This window comes from Ictidomys tridecemlineatus, chromosome 6, assembly GCF_052094955.1.
Source record: "Ictidomys tridecemlineatus isolate mIctTri1 chromosome 6, mIctTri1.hap1, whole genome shotgun sequence".
In the NCBI taxonomy this organism is placed as follows: domain Eukaryota; kingdom Metazoa; phylum Chordata; class Mammalia; order Rodentia; family Sciuridae; genus Ictidomys; species Ictidomys tridecemlineatus.
The window spans coordinates 15,881,700-15,908,999 of NC_135482.1; the positions used below are offsets into that span (position 1 = coordinate 15,881,700).

At 56.4% G+C, this 27,300-nt stretch overlaps 1 protein-coding gene and 1 long non-coding RNA gene across 4 annotated transcripts in view; one reads left to right on the top strand and one right to left on the bottom strand.

Moving 5' to 3' along the window:
- Chst11 (carbohydrate sulfotransferase 11) overlaps positions 1 to 27,300 on the bottom strand; it is a 176,931-nt gene that overhangs the window by 99,609 nt on the left and 50,022 nt on the right. For both annotated transcript variants that reach the window (XM_021724470.3, XM_005322341.5), the window contains exon 2: positions 643 to 728. In XM_021724470.3, coding sequence (XP_021580145.1) covers positions 643 to 728 — 86 coding nt within the window. The remainder of the gene's footprint in view (positions 1 to 642; positions 729 to 27,300) is intronic.
- LOC144378555 (uncharacterized) lies at positions 22,774 to 26,381 on the top strand. Of its 2 annotated transcripts, none has more exons than XR_013440335.1 (4): positions 22,774 to 22,883; positions 24,990 to 25,270; positions 25,488 to 25,694; positions 25,877 to 26,381. It is a non-coding gene; the product is annotated as an uncharacterized LOC144378555 (long non-coding RNA). The 2 variants fall into 2 exon arrangements; XR_013440336.1 differs by having other exon boundaries at positions 25,993 to 26,381.

Genomic DNA, 27,300 nt, shown 5'->3' on the forward strand with positions numbered 1-27,300 from the left:
CTGGGGGGGGCTCCTCAAGCCCTCAGCCCGGGGCTACCCCTGCGCACCCCCAAGGTCTGAGAGCAGAGGCCGGCCTCCCCCCCACATCCGGGGCCTCGAGGCCAGCACCCCGGGGCCTCTGTTCATTGTCAACATTTCTTACCAGGCTCCCAAGTGTCCCCCAGGTTGAGCGTTCCCTCTTCAAATGCTTGGGGCCAGAGCATTTCAGATTGGGGATTTTTTCAGATTTTGGAACACCTTGCAGAGACCTCACAGGTAACCTGGGGCTGGGACTCCATTCTAAACACGACCTTCATTTGCACTTCAAATGCTCCTCAGACCCAGAGCCTGAAGGGACAATCTTTCCAATGCACCTGCATGGTGACTGTGACTGGTCCCAGGAGGTCGGGAGTAGAATATTCCCATTTGTGGCACCAAGGCCATGTTGGGCTCCCAAAGTTTTCAACTGCAGAGCACTTGGGATGTCAGACATTCAGATGAGGGTGCTCAACCTGTGCTGGGGACCCGGACCACTGCAGGGCGAGGGAGGGCGGTTTCAAGTCTCCCCGGTCCATCCTTTGGCAGTTTTTCTGTCCCACTTCCCCCACCCCCAAACCGCCACATGCTGACCATCAGGAGAGCACAGAGGCGCCCCAGGCTTACCTGGATCGGGTTGTAGAGCTCCTGCAGGGGACTCCGTGACCCCTTTCGACAGCAGATGTCCACACCAAAGGGATTCCTCCGCATGACTGAGGAGAGAAAGCGAAGCTGGTCAGGAAGCTGGTCAGAAGGAGGCAGAGGGCTGACCGAGCAGAAGGATCCAGGAGCGGGGAGAGACTGGGGCGCAGGCAGCTCCTAGCAAGGAGAGCTCCTCATGCTGTCCCTGGACCCCAAAAAAGAAAAGGGACACAGCCGCCGTGTCCCAGGCAGAGGGTCTCCCGGCCAAGTCCGCGGGCAGAAGCGGTTTGCTGGGAAATAACCAGAGCTGTGCGGAGCCCTCTGCGACAGGCGGGGCCGCAAGGTGGCCCAGCATCACCCAAATATGCACACAACAGGCGCACAGCCCTTCGGTGACAGTGACGTCACCAGGCAGTAGGCACTCTTAGCTCTGTCCAGACCTCCCGAGGCCTGACGCTGACCTGGACACCATCGTGCAGCCCAAGGCCACTCACGACTCTGTGGACGGTCCCCCTGTGGACGGTCCGTCCACACTCGGTGACCTGGACCTCTCGCGCCTGGTGTCTGGACATGCCCCGTGATTCTCCTCCCACCTCCTGCGAGGCCCGGAGGCCTGGCCTCTCCTAAGCCTCTTGTTAGGATGTTAGGTTTTCTTTAAAATATCAACTCAAGGCAGAGAGAGGGAGGGAGGGAGTTTGGTCCTGGATGGGCAGAGACGACCCAGGGGGTCAAAGGGAGCAACAAAGAGAACTCAAAACCCACCAGCATCCAGGCCACCCAGACAGGGTTTTTAAACAGAAATGGATTCTTGCTCACAGACACCCTGGCTCTGTGCCGTCCCTCACCAGGGCCTGACGCATAGACAGGCCTGATCATTAATTGTGGCAGAGGAGGAAAGGAGAGGGGGAAAGAAGGAAAGATGGGCCGGGCACAATGGTGCACACCCATGATCCCAGCAGCTCTGGAGGCTGAGGCAGGAGGATCACAAGTTCAAAGCCAGCCTCAGCAATGGTGAGGTGCTAAGCAACTCAGTGAGACCCTGTCTCTAAATAAAATACAAAATAGGGCTGGGGAAGTGGCTCATGGTCTAGTGCCCCTGAGTTCAATCCCTGGTACCCCCCAAAAAAACAGGAACAGGAAAGTTGAGGGGGGAATATTGAATAAGTGCTTTCTTCCAAAATAGGAGGCAACTTTCTAATGCAATCATATAATAGGGGCCAGAGTGGAACAAGGAAAATAGTCCCTTTCCTAAGCCTAAAGGATCCACCCGCTATACAGTGACAGCAGAGTACACAGTGGGACATCCCCTCGTTCCTTGGAACAGTCTGGACTTGAATCCTGGCTCTACCATATATTGGCTGTGTAACGTTGAGCAAATTGCCTAGCCTCTCTGTGCCTCAGTTTCTATGGGGAATGGCCAGGGCCGAGCACCAATCAAACTCTTTATTTTTTAATATTTATTTTGTTTTTAGGTGGACACCATATTTTATTTTTATGTGCTGCTGAGAATCGAACCCAGTGCCTCACACATGCCAGGCCAGTGCGCTACCACTTGGGCCACATCCCCAGCCCTTAAGTGCATTCATGGCTGTGCATGGTGGTGTACGCCTGTAATCCCAGCCACTGAGGAGGCTAAGGCAGGAGGATCCAGATTTTGAGGCCAGCCTCACCGACACAGCAAGACCCTGTCTCAAAATAAAAAATGGAATGGGCTGAGGATGTGGCTCAGTGGTAAATGCCTCTGGGTTCAATCCCCAGTACCCAAAAAAAAATAAAATAAAATAAAAATTTAAGGACAGTAGCATCTGAATTTCAGATACTTTTCACATGTCAGGAAATATCATTCTTTTGATTTATTTCAACTGCTTAACAAACACCGGAAGGGGCTGCATTTGGCCCCCAGGCCCCAGTGCACCAACCCCTGCCCTGCAGAACCACCCCAAGTATTCTGGGGTCACAGCTCCACACGCCCTGCCTGGCCGGCGGCCTTCCCAGGATCCGCAGGCAAATGTCAATACATAAAAGCCGCTGGAACGTGACCAGGCTGACCAGGGGAACACTGGCTCTTTGTTCCTCCACGGCTGCCCCAAGAAGAGGCAGGGGAAAGTCTACCTTGTGTTTTTCTTCATTTATGACTTCATTTTTCATTTCCACCAAAGAGGAGGTAAGCTGTTAAACGCACGCCAGTCACCCTTGGTGCACAGCGACACAGCAACACTTCGGAGGAGAAAAAACAGCCATAAAACTTGTAAAATTATGCCCACGCCATGCAAGATTAAGTTCTCCCTGTGGCGACAGACTGGCTCATCGGGGCCCCGGGCTGCGGGACGGCCACCGTGAAACCCTACCGTGGAATCCATTAAAAGTCTGCTTTTTATGGAAGGCAGTATTATTTAATTGGTTTATTTTTCTAATGCAAAGGCCTTTAAAATGCTTTGACCGTGTGGGGCCTGCGACTCCGGGCCTCCGCCTGCAGCCCTGCCTGTGACTCCACGGGGCGCCTGTGAACTGGCTTTGGCACCCCAGGTCTCAGAAGCCAGAGGGGCCCTGAGTGCTGTTTATTAGGATGATAACAGTCCTGCTGTCGACAGAGTGGGGCGCTCTGGGCGCCTGGGAAGAGGAGTCCTCCCAGGGCGCAGGGAGGATTTCACAGACAGGTGACGTCACGGATCTCCTCCCTGAGCCTCCGTGCACTTCAGGCCCCCGAGTGAGGTCAAGGCCTCGTCTGCCCAAAGCCACGTGTACCTGGTGGGTGCAGCCCGACCTGTGAGCTCAGGGCCACCTCCTGCCACTGCTCAGCCTGGCTGGGGGTGTGGCTCGGTGGTGATGCACCCCTGGGTTCAATCCCTGGTACCCCCCAAAATAATCCCTGTACCTTTGCAGCACACATGTGAAATTTTTTGCTATTTTCCATCCTTGGGTGGTGGGGTCCCTGGTTGTGGCCTACAGAACTTGCTGGAGTCTGAGATTTTACGCTGTGTGTGACTGAGGACAAGGGGCATCAGGGCAGGTCCAGAGGCCAACCGGCAGGCGGTGGCCGTCAACGTAGAGAGCACTCGAGTTCGGCTCACTGACCCTCACAAGGGCCCTACGGGGCGGGTGTCACTGATGTCACCTGTTTACTGTCCCCTCTTTACTGAGGGGCGGGCTGGGGCACGCACAGCAGGGTTAGCTCAGTCACCCAGGGTCAGGCACCACGCTGGACCACAAGAGAGGGCCACGGAAACGTCTCCACGGTCCCCTCCTGGCCTGAGGCCTGCTGGCTGGCCACGTCTAGGACAGGTGGTCCCCTAGGCAACCTGGGGCTGCAGGACGCATGGGCAGGACAGGCAGGACGGGCTGGCCAGACCACGGGTGGCCACGATGGCCAGATCATTCACTTAACAGATGTTCATCGAGAGCCTGCGAGAGGCTGGGCTGGGGAGGCAGGCCGTCCCCATGTCACTCAGCTTGCCTGGGACCCAGCAGGTCCTCCAGAGGCCCCCGAACGTTCCAGGCCCTCAGCACCCGTCAGGGCACCGCGCGGCACGGTCGTGCTGTACGTGGAGGGAGCTGCTGGGAGTTATTTTTCCCCCTTTGAAAGCGTAAGGCCTGATGACCAAAGGAAACGAGTCCCTGAGGACAACTGATGGTCACCCCTGGGTGACCTCCTGCCGTCCACCCACCCTGGGATTTTACTGAGCTCCGACAGTCGTTTTCTTCTTTCTCAACGCCCCAGAAGGAAAGGCCCAGGAGGAGCCCCGCGTCTTCCCAAAGCTAAAGCGTGACCCCAGCCGCGGGCTTGTGGCACCAGGGTGAAAAGGGCACCGCCTCCACCCGCGCGGGTGCGGGAGCCAGCTCGGGGCAGAGGAGTCTGCCGTCCGGGTCCCGGTGGCTCCTGTGGCCCGGTCAGCGCTGCTGGCACCGGGGAGGGCGGTGGGCTGTTGGTTCGGGTCAGACGTAGAACGGAAGTCCCGGGAGCCCGGCAGAACCCGCCTCCATGCCCGGTACAGGCACAGGGCTGAGCCCTTTCCTCACACGGCTTCAGTTAATCCTCATTAAAACCCTTCAAGTTAGATAATAGTAATAACAGCATCTATTCCCATCTTACAGCTGAGGAAACTGAAGCCCAGAGAGGTTCTGTAATTTGCTTGAGATCACACAGCCAGCAAACGGAAGGGCAGGTAGCACGTTCCAATCCTGGTCTCTTTCTAAAGGCAGGGAAAGAGGGCTTCGCACTCCTGTCGCCACCATCTTTGTGCTGCCAGTTCATTCAGCCTTCAAAGCGAAGCACTTAGGTACTAAATCACCAAGCCCAGTGGCGCTCCGTCCTCCCTCCGGCAAGACCACCCTAACATCCAGCCGACTGGGGACCTTTCCAAAGCCCCCGACCTGCTAACAGCCTGACGTGGTTCCTCACCAGTTCCAGGCTCCCCGGGCGCCAGGCAGCTCTCTGCCCAGGGCCCCACTCACACCCGCGCCCAGCACAGTGCATCCGGCCAGACGGGACAGGTCTGATCCACCCTCGGCATCCTGCCCCGGGGCACCCGCAGCACCCCCCAGGAGGACAGTCCATCACAGCTGACCCCCCTCCCCCAGGTCATTGTGCTGAAAGCAGAACAACCAACTGACCTGGTTCCCAGGGGGCTGAGACCCTGGGAGCTCGGGACCTGTGGTGCCAATACCAGAAAAGCCCCAGGACCAGCGGGTCACCAGACAGCCCGGCAAAAGGAGGTGTTCAGGCATTAAGGCCAACCAGGTCCGGACCAGGCCTGGGTTCACCCACGGGACAGCCTCAAGGGCCACCTTCCTGTCTCCCACGCTCAGCTCCAGGACACCCACAGTGACAATGCCGAGGGCCTCGTGACGCGTGGGAAACAGCCTGGCCCTGGCCCTGAAAAACCATCCGTGGGACAGGTTGCAGGACTGGACCTGCCCCGGCTCTGCCACGGAGCCAGCGGCCTCGCTAGGAACGAGATCTTGTGGGGACAGACTGAGCGTCCCTGAGGCCAGACCCTGAATCTGGAACTCGGGAGAGTCACAGTGCTCAGAGGACGTTTCAGGTTTGGGATTTGGGGATGAGGAGGCGTTAGCTGATGAAGTCCAGGCAAACATTCCCGATGCAGACCCTCTGCAATCCGGAACACTTCAAAGGGCCCCAAGCATTAGAGCTACCCAATCCGTGTCCCCTCAACTGTAGAGCAGAACAGCGAGGTGCCAGGCATTAGGTATCGTGAGCAATCTCGCGATGACTTAATGGGGACAGGGGATGTGGGGGGTCTAGGCAAATACTGTGATATTTTATATTATATGAAGGACCTGAGAGCCCGTGGATTCTGGTATCTACAGGGCAGGGGGGTCCTGGCACCAATTCCCTACTCTAATACTACAAAAATGGGAATTCCTGGCCCCCCAAATCTCAGACAGCTGGAGGTCTAGGCCTGGGCCACAGGGCAGCTCTTAGAACAAAGCCTTGTCTTAGGGACCAGCTCCGGCCTGAAGCCGGGAGCCCCAGCCTCCACCTGTGCTCAGTTTGTTCTGCATCTAGTGCTGCCCTTTGGGGACACCCCCCCCATTCCACTCTTTTAAATCAAAGAGGGGGGTAGACTCAGGACAGAGGAAAAAGCCACAGCAAGACCCAAACTACATCTGGCCGGGTGTGGTGGGGCACATCAGTAATCCCAGCAGCTCGGGAGGCCAAGACAGGAGGATGGCGAGTTCAAAGCCAGCCTCAGCAAAAGTGAGGTGCTAAGCAGCTCAGTGAGACCCTGTCTCTATATAAAATACAAACTAGGGCTGGGGATGTGGCTCAGTGGTCGAGTGCCCCTGAGTTCAATCCCCGGTACCAAAAATAAATAAAGAAAGTACATCCGTAGCTAGTCCATTCAAAACTTGTAAAAACCTGTATCGCCATGAGATTTCATTTTATTTCAAACAATCTTTGGCGGATTGAATCCAAACTCGGTTCTGGAGCCTGAGAGGTTCTGGACTGGCCACATCTGGCTGCTTCTCGTTTTCAGAGGAGAAAACCGGCTCAGAGAGGGGACAGAAGGGCCAGAGGTCCCACAGCTGTACTGCAGGGCCAGCCGAGGCTAGCACACCCCCTGCAGTGCCAAGCCCCACAGGGCCCACAGCTGCCCTCTCATCACACCTGCTGCCTGACTGAGTGCTTAACGCACAGTAGGTACACAGCACGTGTGTTTCAATTGACTGAAACTAAAACTAGAGGCCAAGCAACCCCAAAGTTACCACAGACACTGACTGTACCAACAGGGACCAGGCCAAAGCCCCTCCTGGCAGCAGAACAAAGGGGTGCGAGCAAGCTCTGTCCTCACACGACTTCTCCTGGTGCAGTGTGCCCACGGGATGGTTTAATTCGCCTCCTTAGCCAAAGTTGTGAAAAATCAACCAAAGCAAGCAGCAAAATTAATATGCTGTGCTCCTCCTGGGCTCTGAGGTGCCTTAAATGAGCTCTCTGTGCACCCCACAAACACTGACACTTACCCCCTCAGGTCCTTGGGGCTCCTTAACCCCCTTGCAAGCAGGTGGTCTCGTGCCCATTTTAAAGACGAGGGAACTGAGGCTCAGAGGAGCCGAAGAATTTACCCAATGACACGGCTACAATGTGGCAGAGCCGAGATCCAAACCCGGCACCTACAATGAGATGTGTCGCCAATTACAGATGTCAGCAGCTGGAAGAGATATGCACAAAGGCCGTCCCAGCAGCCAGGGCCTTTGGGTGCTCTACGAAACATTCAGCATGCCTGTGTTTGTAGGTGACCTCTCAGGAGCCCCAGAACATTATCTAACTTCACCATCTGGTTCTCATTGCTCTCTGCACGCACAGCCTCCCACAGGGACAACCCAGAGCGCTTCAAAACCACCGCCAGATCCCATCCAACATATTAGAGACCTACAAACAAATTCAATAAAGAAAACTGAGGGTCAGCCGGGTGGTGCACACCTGTGATACTAGTGACTTGGGAGGCCGAGGCTGGAAGATGGCAAGTTTGAGGCCAGCCCCTGCGACTTAGCAAGACTCTCAGCAACTTAGTGAAACCCTATCTCAAAATTTAAAAAATTAAATGCTGGGGATTAGCACCGTGATTGAGTGCCCTTGGGTTCACTCTCCATGAAAAAAAAAATCTCAGGGATTTGGCCTTGATTTGGCTGGGGAGTAACCTGAACCCTATCACAGCCAAATCCTGGCCCTCTCCCCTACCACTGTAAGCCCCTCCTGTGGGAGGTGGCTGCAGAACCAAAGTGAATTGAACTTTGGGTGAATAAAGGTCAAGGGTGTGAATCCAGGAATTAGGTGGACGCTCTCGGTATGGTATAACTGGGGAAGGGAAGAGACTCGCTTCACCTACAGGCCACGAGGCTCCCGGACACCGAAGCCTCCCTGGGGGCTCCACTGCTCAGCCTGGAAGAATATTCGGTGCCCATTAAAACACTACCTGCCAGGAGAACGGCCCCCAGTGGAGTCACCAACACCAGCGGCCACTGTGATCCGCCCGTGGTTTCTCTTAGAGGATTTTGGTCATCTGCAGAGCAGGGGCCATGCTTAATTCCAGAGGCACAAGGTCCCTGCCCAGGCACAAACCACTTGTCCACCTGGCAGGTGAGTGTAGAATGAGCCAATCCACGTCAAGAAGGGCCTCTTAGGGACCATCTGGTCATGTGACTTTCACACAAGGAGAGGTTCTGGATGGCTCTATGGGGCTGAGGGAAAGTGGCTTCAGAGCCGGCTGACGGCACAGATGAAGAGCAGGGGGCAGACCCCAGGTGCTGAATGTGCGCCCCCCTTCCTGCGCTGAGACCCCGTGGTGCTTTGGTGGGTGGGCAGTCACGAGGGCATGGCCTTCCTGGCCGGGATCAGTGCCTGTGTGAGGGACCCTAGAGAGCCCCTTGCCCCTTCTCCCGGGAGGACACAGCGAGAAGGCATCGCCTAGGAACCGACAGCCTCTTGATCCAGCCGCACCTTGAGGTGGACCTCACAACCTTCAAACCGTGAGAAAAAACTTCTGTTGCTTAGAAGTCACCTGGTCTGCAGCATTTTGTTCCAGCAGCTGGAACGGACAGATACCAAGCTCAAAAAGGATCCTCCAGGCCAGAGGGTTCAGCATGCAACCCACTGGGAGAAATGGGAGCAGGCAGAGGGGAGAGAGGAAGGGTAGGGGGCAGGGTGGGGAGCGGGGGCCCATCCAGCCGCCCGAGCCCCAGGTCCAGGGGAGAGGACTTGACTTGTCAAGGTCACGTGGCTGCTTGCCACAGAACTGCGGCTAGAGCGAGGGGCTCCTGAGGCCTGCCTTCTCCCCTGCACACACGCAGCCGTGGCTCTGAGCCGGTGCTTAGCCTCACCATGTGTGACGAGCTGATATTTTTATTCTCTTCTTTTTTTAACACGAGTCACGATTCATGAAATCAATTTCACAACAACCAACAGACCATGATGGGTGGTGGCAGAGCCCTGGCGTGGGTCTCCCGAAAGACGTCAGGGGTGAGGGTCGGGCTGAGGAGGTTGTGTCGGACTTGAACTTGAGGAAGACTGACCAGCAGGACTCGTGGCTCCCAGGCCTACGACTTCCTCCCACATGCCCGTCCCCGCAGCATGGGCCATGGTGTCCCCAAGGCTGTGCCCACCCACCCCAGGAGCCTGCTGGCTCCTCCTGCCCACCTGCTAATGCCCCTGTCAGCTCGTCTCCCGTCACCAGCCGAGGACAAGCCACCGCCTCTCCTTTTGCTGTGATCGGAGACCGCCTCACTGGCCAGCACGGGTGTCCCTGCTCCCAACTCGACCTCCCAACACAGTCCCCACCAGCGGTCAGCATCCTCTAAGAACGTGAATCACATCGCGATGTCCTCCCTGCCCCAAAGACCCGCCACGACCTAGAACAAGATCCCAAGTCCCACGTGTGGCCTAGGGAGCCGCATAGGACCGTGGCCTTCCCCGGCCACGCAGCCTCTCGCTCAGAGCCACAGCCTCGGCCTCAGGACCTTGGCACTCCCTGCTCCACCAGCCTGGGACACCTCGCCCGGTACCAGGGGTCGCTCTTTTCTTCCTTCTGGTCTCTGGACATCTGGCCAGGGCCCCGGAAAAGCTGCCCAGGACACACGTCCCCACTCTTTTCCTCCCTCTCCGCCTGGCTCTGCCCTTCTGCCCTGCACTCACCACCTGTTCCCCTATTTGAAACGCTCCCCTGGCCGCTGCTTGGTGGGTCCCTTGAGACTAAGCACTCCCGGAGGAGGGGGCACAGTCTCACCTCCCAGGTGTCCTTGGTACCCGAGAGGCCCTAGAGCAAGGCCTTGGGGACCGAGTGCGCGCAAGACAGCTCCTTTCCAAGACGGGAAACTGGACGCGTTTTGAAGCATGGTCACCTCGACCCCTGTCCCCGAATCTTTCCTGAGAAGAGCAGACCTAAGGACTTACAAGAGGACACCCCCGCCCGTCTGAGCACCTCCAGAGGGGCCCGGGGGGCTGCAGGCATCTCTGGGTCCCGAGGGGCTCCACCTCAGGAAGGTCTGAAGAACGGGGCAGCCAGACAGGGGACCAGTGTCCCACAGGCACGCGGGCATCCGCAGGGGCAGAGAAGCTGGGGCCAGCGGGGGCCGGGCCTGGCTGCGGGGGCCCTCGGGTCCCGTGGGCCTGGCTGTCAGGCCACACCAGCTAGGCCCAGGCGCCTCCCTTCTTCAGGTTCACCCCCCATCACTGCGAAAACGTGTTAGAGGGAGACCAGACATGGCACCTGTGACCGCGTGTGAAGCGGGGCCTGGGCCTGAGGCACTCACGGCGGAGAATGGACTGGGGTTTGCTTTATTATGGCAAAAAAAAAAAAAAAAAAGAAAGAAAGAAAGAAAGAAAAGGAAACCACAAGCTAAAATACTGCATCCTAACCGCGTCTTAGGCGTGCAGCTCAGTGGTGTGTGGCGCGTTCAGGGTGCTGGGCGAGATCTCGGCGGCCCACTGCAGTACGTCCCCAGCGTCCCGTACTGAGGCCCTGTCCCCACCACTGTCCTTCCTGCCCCTTGCTGTGACGCTGCTGCTCCCCTTCCTTCCTCTGCACCATGTAAGTGGAATCCCGCGGGATCTGTCCCCTGATTGTTTCCCTTTGCACAACGTCGTCGAGGTTCCTGACGTGGCAGGACGTGGCAGACTCCGCTCTCCTCGGGGCTGGAGCAGGGCATCGTGTTCAGGTTGCACGTGGCCCCTCGTCCTCCCGTCACCGGACCCTGGCTGCTCCCGCCCTTCCCTGCTATGAGTGTGCGCGTGCAAATGTCTGCTCAACCTCTGCTGGGGTTTTCCTGAGACCCGGGGCGTGACCCTGAAGTGGGACTCAGAGGCTGGCAGTCGAGGTGGTCAGCTGGTGGCCTTGGACCAGGGCTGTGGGGACAGTGGCTCTCTTGAACAGAACCTCAGGACGGAGCCTCGGGGTCTGATGCCCTGGAGGGGACCTGTCGGCTGTCTCAGCTGATCCTAGCGCTGGGGGCCTGGGGAGGAGGCGAGGAAGGGGATGAAGAAAGGCAGCCCGGAGGCTGTGAAGGATGGAGCCGGCCACCCCAGGCTGGGTCGGGGGCTGCAGGAGCTGCCTTCAGACAGAGGAGGACATCAGGCCACCGAAGCTGCGACCGTGAAATGCATGGAGAAGGTGACCCCAGAATCGTTGGAGATGCCAAATCCTTACCTTAAAACCCCAGGGTGGCACCGGGGTGCAGAGAACGGCCCAGCACGGGGGAGCCCCGAGTTCCCTCCCAGCACCGCCAGCCCCAAAAAGAAGGAGAAAGGAATAAAGAAGAAAACCAGGATGATTTCAAATTAAGTGGAGAAAATGTACAAAACAGACAAATCTATAGACGCAGAAAGTGGACTGGCGGCCACCCAAGGCCAGGGCCAGGAATGGGAGCGACAGGACACAGACAAGGGGCTCTTTCTAGGAGATGGAAATGTTCTAAAATTAGGCTGCGGTGATATTTGTACAACTCTGTAAATACCCCCACTTCCTAGAGGGCTGACTCTGAAAATGGGTGAATTTTATACAAGAAATAAAGTCTCAATGCCGCTATTTTTAAAAAATAATTACAGAAGTGTTTTCAGAGTCAAATCCATAATGTGAACGTTTCTGAGATTTGGACCAGAGGAGTGCAAGAACGACGTGGCAATGCCGACATGAAGGAGTAAACCGGACAAAGGGTTCGACCTGAGATCGTCAGTTGAAATCTTCTACATTTGTATATAATACTGGAACATCAAGAAACTTGAGATCCATCGTCTTCATAAGTTGGAAGTATTAGATTTATATTATTTAAATACTTGTCAGGCAGCTGAAGTAATCAAAAAGGACTTTAAATCATTATTATTATTATTATTATTATTATTATTATTATTATTATTATTATTACTAAACTGGGAATTGAACTCAGGGGTACTTAACCACTGAGCCACATCCCTAGCCCATTTTTATATTTTTTTAAGAGACAAGGTCTCATTAAGTTGCTGAGGCTGGCTTTGAACCCACAGTCCTCCTGCCTCAGCCTCCTGGGTCAGTGGGATTACAGGTGTGCGCCATTGCACCCAGCAAATACATTAAATTTTAAATGCCATTTGAGTTATCCAAAGGTAGTTAAGTTGGTTAAAAGCTAAATATGAACCCAAGGCCACCCTAATGTAACCGGTGAAATCAATTGGGTTTATGAACAGAAATTAAGATCTGAAAATTTAAAGGTAGGGTCTGAGATTTGGGACTTTAATTCTTTTTAGATTTGTCCACAACTGTCACCCTCAAAGGTGTGAACAACCTCCACTGATAGAGTATGAAGAGGACTTGGGACCCGCCCCAAGCCCCAGCACAGATCTCCTCCTTCAAAACCTCTGCATGGGTAGAAGGATTTTATTCTCAAGAAACTTCAGATCTTGTGGAGAAACCGTTCGAGAAGCTGGAATCGGCGGTTCACGTAGGGCAGCCCTTCTAAATCACATTTTATGCTCACTTTGATAAAACAAGATAGCGGCGCGATAGAGATCCCATTAATTACATTTTACACCTTAAATGAGCCACGATGAGTGGGGCCCAGCCTCCGCCCGCCCCCTCCCTCCCTGCTGGAGAACCCAGCCCTCCCCCGCGGTTTCCTTGCAGGGCTTATAAATTTCTTTTGCAGATAAGCAGAAGATGATGTGCCAAAAGACTTTCTTCCCGGCGCCGGGGGCCCCAAGTCTGACTTCCCAACTTGGATGCACCGATGTCTGCCTCTGAGGTCCCCCACACTTGCAGACCCGGAGCACCACCTCCACAGGTCACCTCTCCTGAAGCTTCTGGAACATGCAGGGCATCAACTCCAGGCCTCCCCCTCTGGAGCACGCGGGGCCACTCAGCTCTGCCCACGATGGAGCCCCTGGCTCAGCTCAGCTGTGCTGGGCAGCCCTGCCTCGCCCACTCAGGCAGGCTGCTCAGGGGTCCAGCCCCTCATGGCCACCAGGCTCTTTGGAGGTCAAGGAGATTGTCACCCATCCTTTGTGTCTCTCAAGGCTATCTGGGGAAACCCTGAGCTTCCCTAGGTTTTGCTTTCTCTCTTTCTGTAGAAGGTGGGAAGGGGCCCTGGACAAGACCAGGGTGTACTGGGTTGAATAGTGTCCACTGCCCCCACCTTCCAGAACTGTGTATGGGAGGACAAATGGGTGGGGTTATAAGCCACCCGGTTTATGGAGGTTTGTTACAGCAGCTTTACGTAACTAATACAGACAGGTTCGCATCAATTTTGGCCTCAGTTACCTCCTCTATAAGATGCCGACCTAGTGGGGCTGTGGTGAAGACCTAGTTAATCCTGGTGGCCCAAGGTAAGCGCACAGTAAGACATCACTAGTGATCACTCCTGATGGCCACTATGTTGCTTTTCTAATTATTCCCCAACAGAGCACCTCAAAATTGTCTTCTAACCCAACCCCAAATCTCTCTGACGTGGACCTATGTAGACATATTCATCTGTGGGCACTAAAGTATTTCACAAATCAAAGAGAAGTTCTCGAACTGTTCGTGGGCAGCAGGGGCTGGTGACGTGCTACGGCGGGCGAAGCATTTGGCTTTGCTCACCTGAGAACGCAGCAACTCAGGATGCTGAGAGGGGCTGCAGGCCCGAGTCTCTCTTTTCTCCCCCAGCAAGAGAGAGAGAGTCTTTCTCTTTAGCTAGGGAGTCTTCCCACAAGGAAAGACACCCACCGCCACCCCAAGATGAGCCTTCCAAGGCGGGCGCTCACCGACCCCAGCCCACATTGCCATTTCCATATGTCTAGGGGAGTGGGGGGAGGGAGCGCTCTCTGTGTTTGTTCATTTGTATTATTTTCTTCTGACTTGTCTGTGGCACAAGATGCCGACGGAGAGAATACTGATCTTAAAAACCATGCCCACGTGCACTACGTCACGGAGCCAGGAAGATGTTTACACCCTTCAGATCCAGTCGCCTCCCTCCTGGGGAAATTACACCCAGGGACTGTTCAACAGAAAGGGAAAAAAAAGTTACACTGCAAAGATGCTGACCAGAGCCTTCACCTCCTGAGGGGCACACACTGGAAACACCCCAAGGTGCCCAAGGTGATCGGAGTTCACTTAGGTACATGGTACGTTGAATTAAAAAAAAAAAAATAAAACACTACTGACATTAAATGTCATCACGTCAAGACACGGAAACGGGCCTTAAGGCCACAGAATTCCAGAGATAAAGACGGGGGCTGCGTCTGCACAGACACACAGGTGCAGAAGAGCAGAGAGCAACAAGCACCCTCCGTGGAGTCTGCTTTTCCCTCGGCGTCCTACATCACTTAAACAGGGTCACCTCAACCAGCCACTGGATCAAGTCGACTCCGAGCGCTCCCGAAGCCGCTGCAAACCAGGCACGTGCCGAACAGACAGCTGGACTCTCCCCAAAGAAAACTGAAAGCTGTCTGCAGCCACGGGGGTGGGTTTTCTCCCCACGGAATTGCGTGTGTGTGTGTGTGCGCACCTGCGGGTGCCAGGACGGCTCCAGGGCCTCATGCGTGCTAAGCAGGTGCTCATGCACTGAGCTGCCCCCAACCCCGGGAGATCTGATGCTCAGTGAGCCCATCTCTGTGTGTCTCAGGGAGGTCTCGGAGATGCTCGGGGTCACCTGAGTCGCAGCCTTCAAGAAGTACTGAAAGGGGGAGAGACGTGACAGTGGGTGACAGAAGAGAGCCAAAAATGGATGGGGGGAGGACGGGACGGGGGCCGAGGACGCACCCACAGCTGTGGGGGAAGCTTCGAATCTTCTTCTCCTTGAAATGTGGCCAGGGGACAGGCCCCTGCAGCTGCACCCTGTCGCACACGCCCACGCTCCCTCTCTCCCTTCCCTTCCTGGGATCTGAGCTGCAAATCGGAGCCCGCGCCACAGTCCCCTGAACCCAGCCAAAGATCCAAAGCTGCTCTCGTGAGCTCCCCCAGGGAAACGTGCACCGTTTTAAGACGTTTTTCCCCTTAAAATAAAATAGCATCGTGACAAAATAGAGAGTCTCATGTTTCCCTAGAAGGTAAGAAAACCTTGCGACAGCATTGTTGCTATGAAGAGCAGGACGCCGTGACCTCTTGGTGCGCAGGACTCGCATTCCAAGGGCGGACGGTGCTTGGGCATCAAATCCCACCCCCCAGTCGTCGGCCAGGCAGGGTCTGTGTGTGCAGCCAGATTCAGACCACAGGGGGTTTGCAAATGGGTGGGGCCCAAGAGGAGGCAAGAGCCCCGTGTGTCTGTACCTGTGGGAAGTGGCAGGTGTCAGGGCAGTTCTGCTTCCAAGCTTGCTGTCTGGCGTCTGGATGACCCAGGGACAGGGACGAGCAGGACTCCACCTAGGTCTGACTGTCTACCACGCCAAATGCCAGGCACTGAATAAACATGGCTTTGTTTCGCCCGCGCCTCCTCTCGCCCACCCAGAGATGAGCCCTGTCTCCACTTTATGGAGGAGGACGAACCCAGGTCCCTGCCACAGGCACCTGGCAGCAAAGGTCGGAGGGTCTGGGCTGTAACGCCAGGTCCCTGGTGATCGCCGGTCACCACCAAGGCTTCCTACATGGAACAGAAGGGAGAGGGAGAGAATACCCAGGGCACAGAGACCGGTGTCCCCAGCTCCAGGTCCATCCCCGAGCGAGAATCCAAACATGAACCCGGGAAACAGGGTTTAAGTCCCGTGGTAAACACCATGTGACGGTGGCAACAGGTCCGACTGTCACAGAGGGTCAACCTGCTAAGGGTGCCAGAATTCTCTCTTAGATCCTGGCCCTGCCATTCTCCAGCAAGAACTCTTCTGCAAACTTCTTAACCCCTCGGTGTCCCAGTTTTGTCACTGGTAAGATGGGAATCATGAGAGAACTTGCCCGATCGGTTTGCTAAGCGGGTGACAGGAGATCAAAGTGCTGAACCCGCGGGCTGCCAGGCTCTCGGGGACACAGACTCTTTTCGTGTCTTAACTCCTCTGAAACCAGGATGCAACTTGGGCTCGCAGCCTTTCATAGACTTGATGAGACCATCGATGGTGGTGACGACGGTGACCAAGGCACAGGGTGTCCCTGGCTTCCTTCCCAGAGTCCTCTACCTCCCTCCATCCGTTTTCTTGTCTCAAAGCCCCAACTACTGGATACACTGTGTTCATTCTCGCCCACCCACTCCTTCTCCCTGTTTTAATTCGCTGTAAGTTTAATGCTTTATTTTCCAATCTGAGACAAGTGTCCTCAAGACCAAGGGTCAAGGTGCCATGGCATCCAAGTGCCCCAGGCCCTCTGAGGGTGAACCAAAGATGGGGCTCACTCAGTACAGGCAGCTAGATCTGGAGCACCAGGCCCTCTAGGGCAGCGTGTGCGCAAGCCATTCACCACAACATCCCTTCCCTGATGTCATGAGCCACGGGGAATCTCTGTCACCCAATCAAGGGAGGGGTCTTAGCAGTATCAGGAAAGATCCTCCAGCACAAACCACTCTTCCAAATAATCGCCCAGCCCTGCGGGAGCCAAACCCCCCCCCCCACACACACACACAGTGCTCCTTTAAGTCAAGTTTCTAGTATCTCTAATATTTGCTCCATCAAATAATCACCAGCTTGCTCAAAACTTGAAAAACTACATCAACACCAAAAAGGGACAGGATTTTTCTCAATTCTCAGCTCTTCTGTCATAAAATATTGTCAAGTAGTTTGACAGAGTTATACCTGAATCATATGCAAACAGGATTATATATAGTAGACAAAAAGATTATTTCAACAAATACCGTTATCTAAGTTGGTTTCTGTGGCTACACCTGAATGCCACCACAGACTGCGTGATATACCCATCAAAAGCAGAGTTGACTTATTCGGCTCAAGGTTCTAGAGGCTGGATGTCCAGGAGCATGGTGACAGCAGGGTGTGGCTTCCGGCCAGAGCCTTCTCGCTGCATCGTAAGATGGCGGAAGGTGGCGCACAGAGAGCTGGTGCAGGCATGCTAGCTCAAGTCTCACCTCCGCTTCTGACGAAGCCACTAATGCCGTCACGGGGCCCACCCTCACCACGTCATCTAACCCTAATCACTTCCCCAAATGCCGTTAACCTAGGAGTTTGGGCAAAACCATGACACATCGCCACGGCCTCCGGACGACCTAGCCCCTGACCAGGTTTGAGGCTTTTCCTCCAGGGAAGCTAAAGGAGGTAGCACCCTTGGGAGCAGGATCAAGGTCCCTTAGAGCGAGGACGCAGGACTCATCCACTTGTCAGAGGGTCTGCCCAGAAGGGGATGCTGGGGGAGGGAGTCTCCTGACCAAGGTCAAGGTCAAGGGTCCCGGTGAGGACGTCGGCAGAGAACAGGAGGCACAGGGGAACACCAGGGAAGGTTGAAAGGCACCCGAACTTTCGCCTTTCATTTCTAATTTTTGCTTCCTTTCCACACAAAGTACAGGGGGAAAAACTCTAATAAGTTATTTGTTCAAGTGGGTTAAGCAAAGACAGCTACAAGACCCAGGAAAATCCCCCTTGCTTCCAACTGGCTCCTGAGGACTGGGTACCACTGACCAAGGTCCTCCTGGCCAGCTACATTCTAGAAGCCAGCTGTCACCAGTGCCAGGGAAGAACCGCGGCCCCTAAGCTCCCAGGAAGCCCTTGTCGGGGCGCAGAGGCTGATTCACCAAGTATTCACTTACGCCTTCCTTGATTTATCCACAATCCACAGGTCTACACTGCATGAGGACTTAAATCCCAACTGAAAACAAGGCCCTGAGTCCCAGGGTATTTGGAAACAGGAAGGTTAAGATCTCATCTCAGTGACTTAAGAGGGCCTCTCTTGTTTGTTGTTTTGAGGAGCAGCCTGGAGTACAGTTGGGGCTCTGTGTGGCAGGAGAGTGGAAGAAACTTGATGTCATCAAGCTCAGAAGCCAATCTGGAGTGTCAGTTTGCTTCACATTCTGGCTTTGGCCTGGAATCTTCTTTCTTTGTTAACAGAAACCGCGAGAGATATTTTACCCCTCAAATCTACAACGTGGGGGAAATATCCCGGATGACTTCTGGCTTCCGTGCCTGATGAGATAACTGAAGGGACTCGGGAGCAAAAGGGAACGATTTTATTCAAAGTTCGGGACTTTATCTTCAAATCCACAGGAATAAAAGGGACCGGTCACTCCGGCGGGTCTCGTGGGATCCCCGTGTGTGGTCTGCGTTATCAATGACAGGGCCACGTTCCCCGGGGGGTCAGTGAGATGTGAGATCCAGACGAGCCAGGAGCAGCAGGTGACCCGGGACAGCTCCTCGGTCCTCCTGGCCCTACTGGACGGAGTCCTTAAACACCTGGCCTTACCTTCAATGACCTCAGAGGTGTCCAAATGCCCGGGCAGCTCTGGGGCCCCGGGCAGCTGGGATCAGGCAGCAGGCGTAGGTAGGGCTAGGAGCCTGGGCACGCAGCCCAGGGGGACAACTGGCAGGGACCCTGGTTGGGATGGACTCAATCTCTGGAATTTTCATTTGAGATAGAAACGTCGAGACAGCTCGGTGCTGAGGCAGGCAAGGTAAAGGGACCACCTGTCACAGCGCTGGCCCAGTCCCACGTGCTCCCACCCCCTCTCACTGCCAAGCACCAGGAAGAGCAGAAACCCAAGGTCAGAGAGGTCAAGCGATGTACCAAGGTCACAGGACGGATCACTGGCATCTCTGCTCTATCACTGCCAAAATGGAGGCTGGGGGACATAGAGTGACCTGTCCAGGGACAAGAGCTCAGCGGAGGAGCAGGAGGAGCAGAGACAAGGCCCAGTGGGACACAAGCCTGGTCTCACTTGGTCTACACAGCAGTTGCCTCTTGTATGGGTGTGTGGGGGGTGGTGGTTGTGCATTACAAAACCTCCACTGAATATCCACAGTGCCGTGGGAGGAGGAGAAAGGGAAGGAGCAGACGCAGCCCTGCTGGGCTCAAAGGGCAAGCTGTGCCTCACCCCTTCTAGATCTCGCTCTCATTCTTTGAGGATAACAAGGAGACTGCAATATGTAATGAAGCCCCTGCACAGGAACCTGGGTGCTTCCTCATTACCACCTCGTTGTGCCAGAGATGGCCTCCAATTCCTCTCTGTATCTCCTACTTTGAGTAGAGTCAGGCACAAAATAGACCCTCAATTAACACCACGTAGTGAATCCTTCGTCTGGCTTTGCCGGGGAGGCAACCGCACAGCCCAGGAGCCTGGAGCCCTCCTGGACTTCACCCGGGAGGGAGAGGGTCCTGCGCTCACACAGGCGGGCTCCGTCTGCAGTAACCAGACAGCTTGTCATCGCCCTCCCCAGCGATGGGTCCCGGAGAGCTCTGCCGAGCTCATTCCCTGTCCTTCATCCCAGCGGTTTCCCTGAGTGAGCAACAACAGCGACTTCGAATCAGCTGGCACTTGGGAATTCAGCTGAGGACTCCACTCCCCACCGCGCTGGGAGACAGAGCGAGCAAAGCACCCAGGACTCCGCGCAGAGCCAAGGCTGGGGCTCCCCCGACCGGGGCTCCCCCCATGCAACGGGAAGACAGGGACCCAGCAGGGACCCCCGACTGGAAAGGTCTCTCAGGCAACGACAAGAAAAATGGAGAAGTCACGAAACGCATCAAGGAATCGGGAAGGAGCCCTGGCTCAGGAAAAGCCGTCCCTGGGCTTACTGTACGACAGGCCATCGGCCGAGGGAATCAGGGACGCGAAGGTCTCACGTCCTGGAACGTGGAGGGGAGCCGAAAGCCAGTGGTCGGCCACATGTGACTGGGGTGAGGCCCACCTGTCCTGTCGGGACACCACGTGCTTATCTGTGAATGAGACAGGTGGTCTGCCTGCGACCCCTGCGAGTCCAGGGCTCCAACTCTCCACTCACTGGCTGCTCTAACGTCTGCCCTCGGTCGCCAGGAAGCTCACCGACCCTGGCTGGCAACGCTCCGCCACCAACAGGCCAGCTTTTGTGCCTGAAACCACAGCCACACACCCGCACGCACCCCGCGTGGTAGCTCCCGCCCTCACAGAATCAGCAGGGTGGGACGCAGAACAAGGCCGTCTGGGGATCTCTAGTGGACACACGGTTTGGAAGAAAAAAACCAACTCTTCTTAAACATAAAAAGGCCCATTTGTTTGGGTCTCCCCCAAGTCGGTCTTGAGCCGTGAACCCCAGGCCGCATCGACCCAGCACACACGGGAGAGAACGGAGCCGTCCACAGAGACCTCTCCGTGTCCAGGGAGAGCCAGGGGAGCGGGGAGGTTGCCCTTGGCACCTGCCAGACAATGAACTAACTCATGTGCTTCCCCCAGAAACAGAAATGGGGCTTTCCACCTCTGCTCAGGGCACCTCCTCCACCTGGGCAGACCGAGGCTAGGCTGAGAGTGCAGGTGCCTACTTAGTGCATCACTTACCTTGTCACCCATCAATCCCACCCTTCCACTGTCATCTGAAAGCAGGTATTAAGCCCCTGATGTATGCACAGCCCCGCTTTTCTAGAGTGTTCCAAAAGCATTCTAGAGTGTTCTTCCACACCGGGGTGCGCATACCTAAAGGTGATCAATGCCCAAGAGCTGCACCCCTAAAAATGGCTAAAACGGTCCATTTTATGTTATGTAAATCTTATCACGATTTTTTTAAGTATAAAAGAGGGCCCCTTGGATACACCCAATCCCACGGATGCAAAGTTGCACTCGGGCAGTGAGATAGTCAGTCCCAGCACTGCCCCAGAGCTTCGGGCACAGTGACAATGACCCTCCCCTGGACCAAGGTAACCAGGTTTTTGTTATTGTTGGAGCATCACGTCCTGAACTTCAGAGTGACCCTCGGCCATCTGCCGCCTCTAGCTGAGGCCTAGACCCGGGGTCCCCAACCCGATGCCCCTCGGGCTGGCGTGGGATGATGTCACTGCCGGTTCCCAGGCCCTGATGTGCCCCGAGCTCAGGGGTCTGCCCTGTAAGGTGTCCCGAGGGCTGGGGGGTGGGGTGTTCTAAGGCACAGGGAGCTGTGGGCTGCACAGAGAGGGGAGGAGCCACGGTCCCCGTGTGGGCCATGCTTCTGGTTCCTCCTCCCTGCTTCAGGTGACCACGGCTTTTTTCCAACTTCAGGGAGGCCCTTGACCGAGTCCTGGACACACAGGCCTGTCGCTGTGGCTCGCGGCCTCCCGGCCCAGCAGGCCATGGAGGGCACCAGGACGGCCCGACTCTGGGTCCCCTCTCCTCCAGCTCTGCCTCTGCAAGGTGGCCTGGGGACCCTGCCTGGCTGCCCTGGGGCCGCACACCAGGGACTCCAGCCCTCGTCCCCACCACTGGACAGGACCTGTTCGAGCTTCTCCTCTCCGGCCTCAACCTCCCCATCTTCAAAGTGGGAAAGAAACCTGCGCCTAGGACCCTGAGTTCCGGCGAGGGCCCAGGAACCCCTGCGAGTCCAGCAGCAGAGCGCACAGTGGGGACCTCTAAGGTGCTGCCACCCACCGCCACACCTGTCAGCGGCGGCGTGTGCACGTGACGGCAGGGAACAGATCCCAGCACGGCAGTCCCCACAGTCACTGAGGACCAGACGTGCGCAGGACCGTCCACCTGTGGTCGTGAATCTCGGCCTCCACCTTCCAGAGACGAGAAGGGGTTTCAGAGAGGCCGGCGCCGAGCTTCTCTGCCCCCTAGGCGGGAGGCCCAGGGGTGCCTCCTAGATGATCTGGATGCGGCAGGGCGGGAGGGCAGGCGACCCGAGGGCCAGGGAGCGGCCAGGAGCAGCCTCCACGCAGCCTCTCCTGCCGAGGGGAGCCGCGGGCTCAGGCTCCGACCCACAGAGGCCTCCCGCCAGCCCAGAACACGCGGGGGTCTCTGTCCCTCCACAGTCCAGCTGGTGCCCCTTCCTGGTGACTGCCTGCCTTTCCAGCTGCCTCGCCAAGTCCCAAGACCCCACCTGCTGCACCTCACCCCCACCTGCCCCCTCCACAGGCTAGGACCCCCTCCTGCCCACTGCAGGGACCGAGCCTGCCCGCAGCTGTCACTACCATGCTTCCCGTTTAAGGGGCACACAAACCCGGCCACCCTGGGTCCTCTCGGTGTAGGCCTGGGGTCCTGGAGCACTTCTCATAGCTCCTCTGTAAGTAACGGGGCTGGGGATAAATTTGGCACTGTTTTAACAAAAGGTGAGACCCAGCACAGGGGTCAGGGGCCGGGAAGTTCTCTCGAGCTGACTCTTCCTACTGTGTGATCCTCAGCAAGCCACGACCCTCTCTGATCCTACCATCTGAATGGAGACTGAAGGTGCCTGTGAGCACTTGATAAGCAGCACACGGTATCAAGGATCATCTAATAAATGCTAATAATAAAATTATTTGTCTCCTGGGCTCACCACCTGATCATGCCCACTAACCTACCTTCTCTGCCACCCTCTCTAGGACAAGGTTCCAGAGGTCACAGGAGGACAAAACAGCACGACACAGATTCAGCAAGGGCCCCGGCACCACCACCTGAGCACCCAGTGAGTGGCAATGACTTATCGATGGGTCGACTGACTGATAGGTGCCGGGGGTTGGACCCAGGGCCTCCTGCACACCAGGATGTGCTCTGCCACCAAGCTGCCCGCAGCCGAGACGAGCCGTGACTAAGGTCCACAATCTCGCCATCCCCCCTAGATTCATGAGTCACCCGAAGGCAGGAACTGCACAGTCACTTCTGTACCCCTAACGCCACAGGCCACCACTGTCTCCTCCGCGGACGGGCTTGTGCTTGAGGTACCCACGCTCACCACAGCCCAGCTCCACTTCGGATTCGGGAGAGGACATGTAGGTGGGACACAGAGAGGGCGTGTGGCTGAGGTTGGCTGCACAGCACCCCAAAGGCAGGAAGAGAACGTGCTGGGAGCGAGGAGGGCTGACAGATGGCCAAGTCCCCAGCCGCTCACCACCTCCTGGCGGGAGGGGGAGGCTGGTGAGGCATCGGGATGAGTCAACTTTGTCTTAGAACAACCAGAGGCCAGGCTGGGGAGGGGGGTGGGCAGAGGACAGAAGGGCCACCTGAGCCTGGCCCTCGGGACCCAGAGGGTGGGGAGGGCATGGGGATTTAATCCAGCTCCTCCAGAGACCCCACATACTCAAGGGCTCCAGCACCAGGACACCAGCATTTAGATACCAGCACTCGGACACCAGCACCCTGACACAAGCACTCAGACACAAGCACCTTGAAACCAGCACCCTGACACCAGCACCTAGACTCCAGCACCCCAACACCAGCACCCCGACACCAGCACCCAGACACCAGCACCCTGACACCAGCACCCTGACACCAGCACCCCGACACCAGCACCCCAACACCAGCACCCGGACACCAGCACCCCGACACCAGCACTCCGACACCAGCACTCAGACACCAGCACCCCGACACCATGTGGGAGACCACACGGGGCGGTGGGTTCCGCAGGCCGCAGCCGTCGGGACGGTCACCCACTTCTGTGTGAGTTTAGAATTTCGCGGAGCGCGCTGAAACCAGCACCCCGCCACCGCTCAGATGGCAGGGCGCCCGGAGGAAGTCCCTGGTGCCACCTCAGCCCCTCCTCCAGAGGTAGAGCGAGGTGGGAGGAGACCGGGAGGCTGCACCGCCTGCCGACCGCCTGCGGACCCCGCGAAGGCAAAGCCCCGGCTGGGGGCTCCCGGCACAGCGAGGTCAAGGGCACGGCCCGCCCCACCTGCCCCCTTCACCTCAAGGCCACGACCTGTCCTCAGCGCCCCGAGCTGGGGCAGGTGGACGGTGGGTGCAGCCCGGGAAACCTGGAGGCGTCCCGTGACGTGGACCCCTAACTCCTCCCTCAGAACCCTCCTCCGTTACGCTCTCATCCGGGGAAATGAGATCCAGGGCCTGGCCGTGCCGGGTCCCCACGTCCCGGGGCGCCTTAGGGAGTCCTGGGGAGCCGGATGTCCTCTGAGCCCCTCCTCTGTTCTGAGAAGGAGAGAGGGGACCTCAGGGGCACTGGCCGCTCCTCTTCAGCAAGCTCAATGGGTCACTGTGGCTGGGAGTCTTTTCTTTCTTCTTTTTTCTTTTGGTATCAGGGATTGAGTCCAGGGGGCTTCCCACTGAGCCACACCCCAGCCCTTTTTTTTAATAGGGTATTGTTAAGTTGCTGACAGCCTCCCTAAATTGCCGAGGCTGGCTTTGAACTCGTGGTCCTCCTGCCTCAGCCTCTGGAGCTGCTGGGATGACAGGTGTGCGCCACCTGCCCAGCTGCTGTGTGCCTTTTTTTAAAAATTTAAATGCAGAGTATAAAATGTTAGGAAAAAACCCTCAGGTCTCGTAAACTGAGCTCTAGCAATTAATGCACAAGGTCCAGGAGGGCTTTCGATACCTAGTTTCTTCCACCAAAATAACAGAAGAGAGAAGTCTGTCTAATTTTGTTTTATGACACAGTCTTCCCTCCCAGCTCGGTGGCATCCTGGATCTGTGCCCTGGGGCCCATGCCTCAGTTTCCTCACCTGTAAAATGGAGGTGATGATAATAATGCTTCTCTCTCTCTGAAGAGTACCTGGGACACCCAGGTGGTTAGTCACTAAGTACTGACTGAATAAACGTAGCCACATCCCCAAGGTAGCTCTGCCTTAAAGAGCTACTGACGTACTTTAAAGACCTCCAAGAGTAGGTTTCAACTTTTACTTTAGAAGTACAGAGGCAGCATAAAATGGTTAAGAGCACAGACCATAAGGCCACACTGCCTGGGACTGGATCCCAGCTCTTTTTCACTGTGTGACTTTGGGCAAGTTGCTTAACTTCTCTGAGCTTTCGTTTCCTTCTCTATAAAATGGAGATGGTATTGCCTTCATGCTTAAGCGAGTCAATAAAAGTAAGCAACATAGTTAATAACAGCAAAGTGCGACCATTTGCAGCTGTCACTGTATTTCTAGGTCCCACTAGCAGCTTCCATCCTCATGGGTCACTGCCCAGTCTCCTGAGTCCCCCATCCTGTGGCCGAGGGCCAAGGGAGCACAGAGAGGACTACTGCAAGGACAGGAGCAGAGAGGCCACCCACAGTGCACAGCTGCCTGCCAGAGGAGAGTGACCCACCGCAGCAGGAGAGCAGCCCCAGCCTCTCAGGGTCAAGGCCGGGAGGCAGGAATGGCAGCCCTGCACCGCAGCATGGCCGTGGCTCCCAGCCAACCCTAACTCCAAGCTGGAAAGGCAACAGGTACCGGGTCCTTCTCCACGGTCACTGCCCTGGGAAGCCACAAACACAGCGACAAGTTTCACCCCTTCCTTAGGCCACTCAAGGAGCTATAACAAAATGCCTTAGGATGGGTAATTTATAAGCAACAGGAGTCGCTCACAGTCCAGGGTGCCTGGGACTCCGAGTCTAGTGACAGCCTGCTCCTCACAGATGGCACCGCCTCTATTCTATTCTCCAGCTGGCTCCCTCAGGCCTCTTATAAGGGCAGCAGACCAGGACCTCATCCCTTCCCAAGGACGCCACCTCTCAATGCCATCACATGACAGGAGGGTAGGGGGCCGGCACCAGCATCCAGGCCCCAGGAGCCCCTGAGCCTTCCTCTCCACTCCCAGAGTGCACCAGACCCGTGGGTCCGACCCGGCTCCACAGAGTCTCGGGAGCCCAGGTGAGAAGATGGGGGTCTCAGCAGCAGGGGAAGAGGCGCCCTGCAGGGGGGAGCTGTGCCTTAAAGAACAGGAAATGGGGGAGGGCTGGGGGAGGGGACAATGACACAAGCCCTCACCCAGGAACGCCTTTCTCTACCAAAATCAGTGAGTTCTTTAAACCCATCTCTCTCTGCCTTCCAAGGAAAGGTGCTGTCCTGCCAGCTCTGACTGAATCCAGAAGGTCCTCGCAGCTGCCCCTTGTCACCGGTCCTGGCCTGTCCATCTTCCTCTGTCTCAGACTCATTTTGCCTGTTCCAGGTGATGTGGCCCGGCTGACCCCTGCAGCCCAACTTCCCGAAGATCCTTGGCCTCCGTGGCTGTATGTCACGGTCATAGTGGATTCCATTCTTTAGAGACATCAGCGAGATCTGCAGATCCGTCCCAATGGACAAGCTCAGATCAACCTTCTGGGGGAGGGGAGGGTGGGAAACTTCAGATACATAGGAACTCATGAAATCTCCCCCTCCATCCGGAGAAACCTGCAACACTCGTTGCCCAGGCTTTACGTGTCCTTGCGTGTGGATGGACACGGGTATGGGAGTCTACAGATGGACCCACCCCACAAGACCTGGGCGAGCTACACGCTTGAGGTCCTGGGTCTCAATTTCTGTAAATGCAGAGGAATAAACCTTTTCACTTTGGGGAAAGGATCTGAAGATCCCATTTGGTTCACCATGGAGATCCACGAGTGCTGGGATCCATTGGTGATGTCTGCTGTGGTCACAGGAGAAAGGGGAGGTGGGCGTCTGCTGGTTCCTGGATCAGCTCAAAGGACCTGCTGATAGTCTAGGAGCCTGAGTAATCGGCGGGCAACTCAGGATGCTGAAGGTGCTGGAGGGCTCCCAGGGCCTCTCTGCTGAGTCTGGAGGGAAGCTGCTGTTGTGTGGAGACCCCTGCAGACCCCAGTCCCCAGGGCCCCCGCGCAGGCCCCGGGCCCCCAGGTGCTGGGCCCAGAACTTCTCCTCCGCCTGCTCCCGGTCGGCGGTGAGGAATGCTTTCCCAGCAGAGGAACCCGACATTTCTGGGCAGCTGTTGAGTCACAGTAGCGTCTGTGAGAGTCTAAACTGTTTCCGTTATGAGCAGTTCTAGTTTTATAGACAGATCCCCTCCACGCAGCTTAAAAGAAGGGAAAGAGAAAGGAGAATGTCACCCACAGGACAGAGATGACTTCTTCAGCCTTGGAGACGGGGCTTAGGGGAGGGAGCGGGGAAAGTCACGGACGGGGGTTGGGAAGCCTCCTCAAACCTGTCTGGAGGAATATTCTAGACTCCCCCCGAGGCAGGGCACTGCGGCTTGGCGTCCTGAGGTCAGAGGGCCAGGCAGTGGCTTCCCAGCTCTTAATCTGTCCACGCAGACGAGGGCTCAGCACCTCTGGAGTGTGGTCAGGCCCAGGAAGCGGTGTCCATGGAGAACCAAGCCCGGCCTCCACCCCACCCTTCAGAGCACCCCGAGAACAGGGGCCGCCAGGTCTCAAGGGACCACTGAGCAGAACAACAAGTGACACTGCAGTGTGCCCCAACAGCCACGGGACTGTGCCTCCACTCTGTCCCCACCCACTGCAGACCC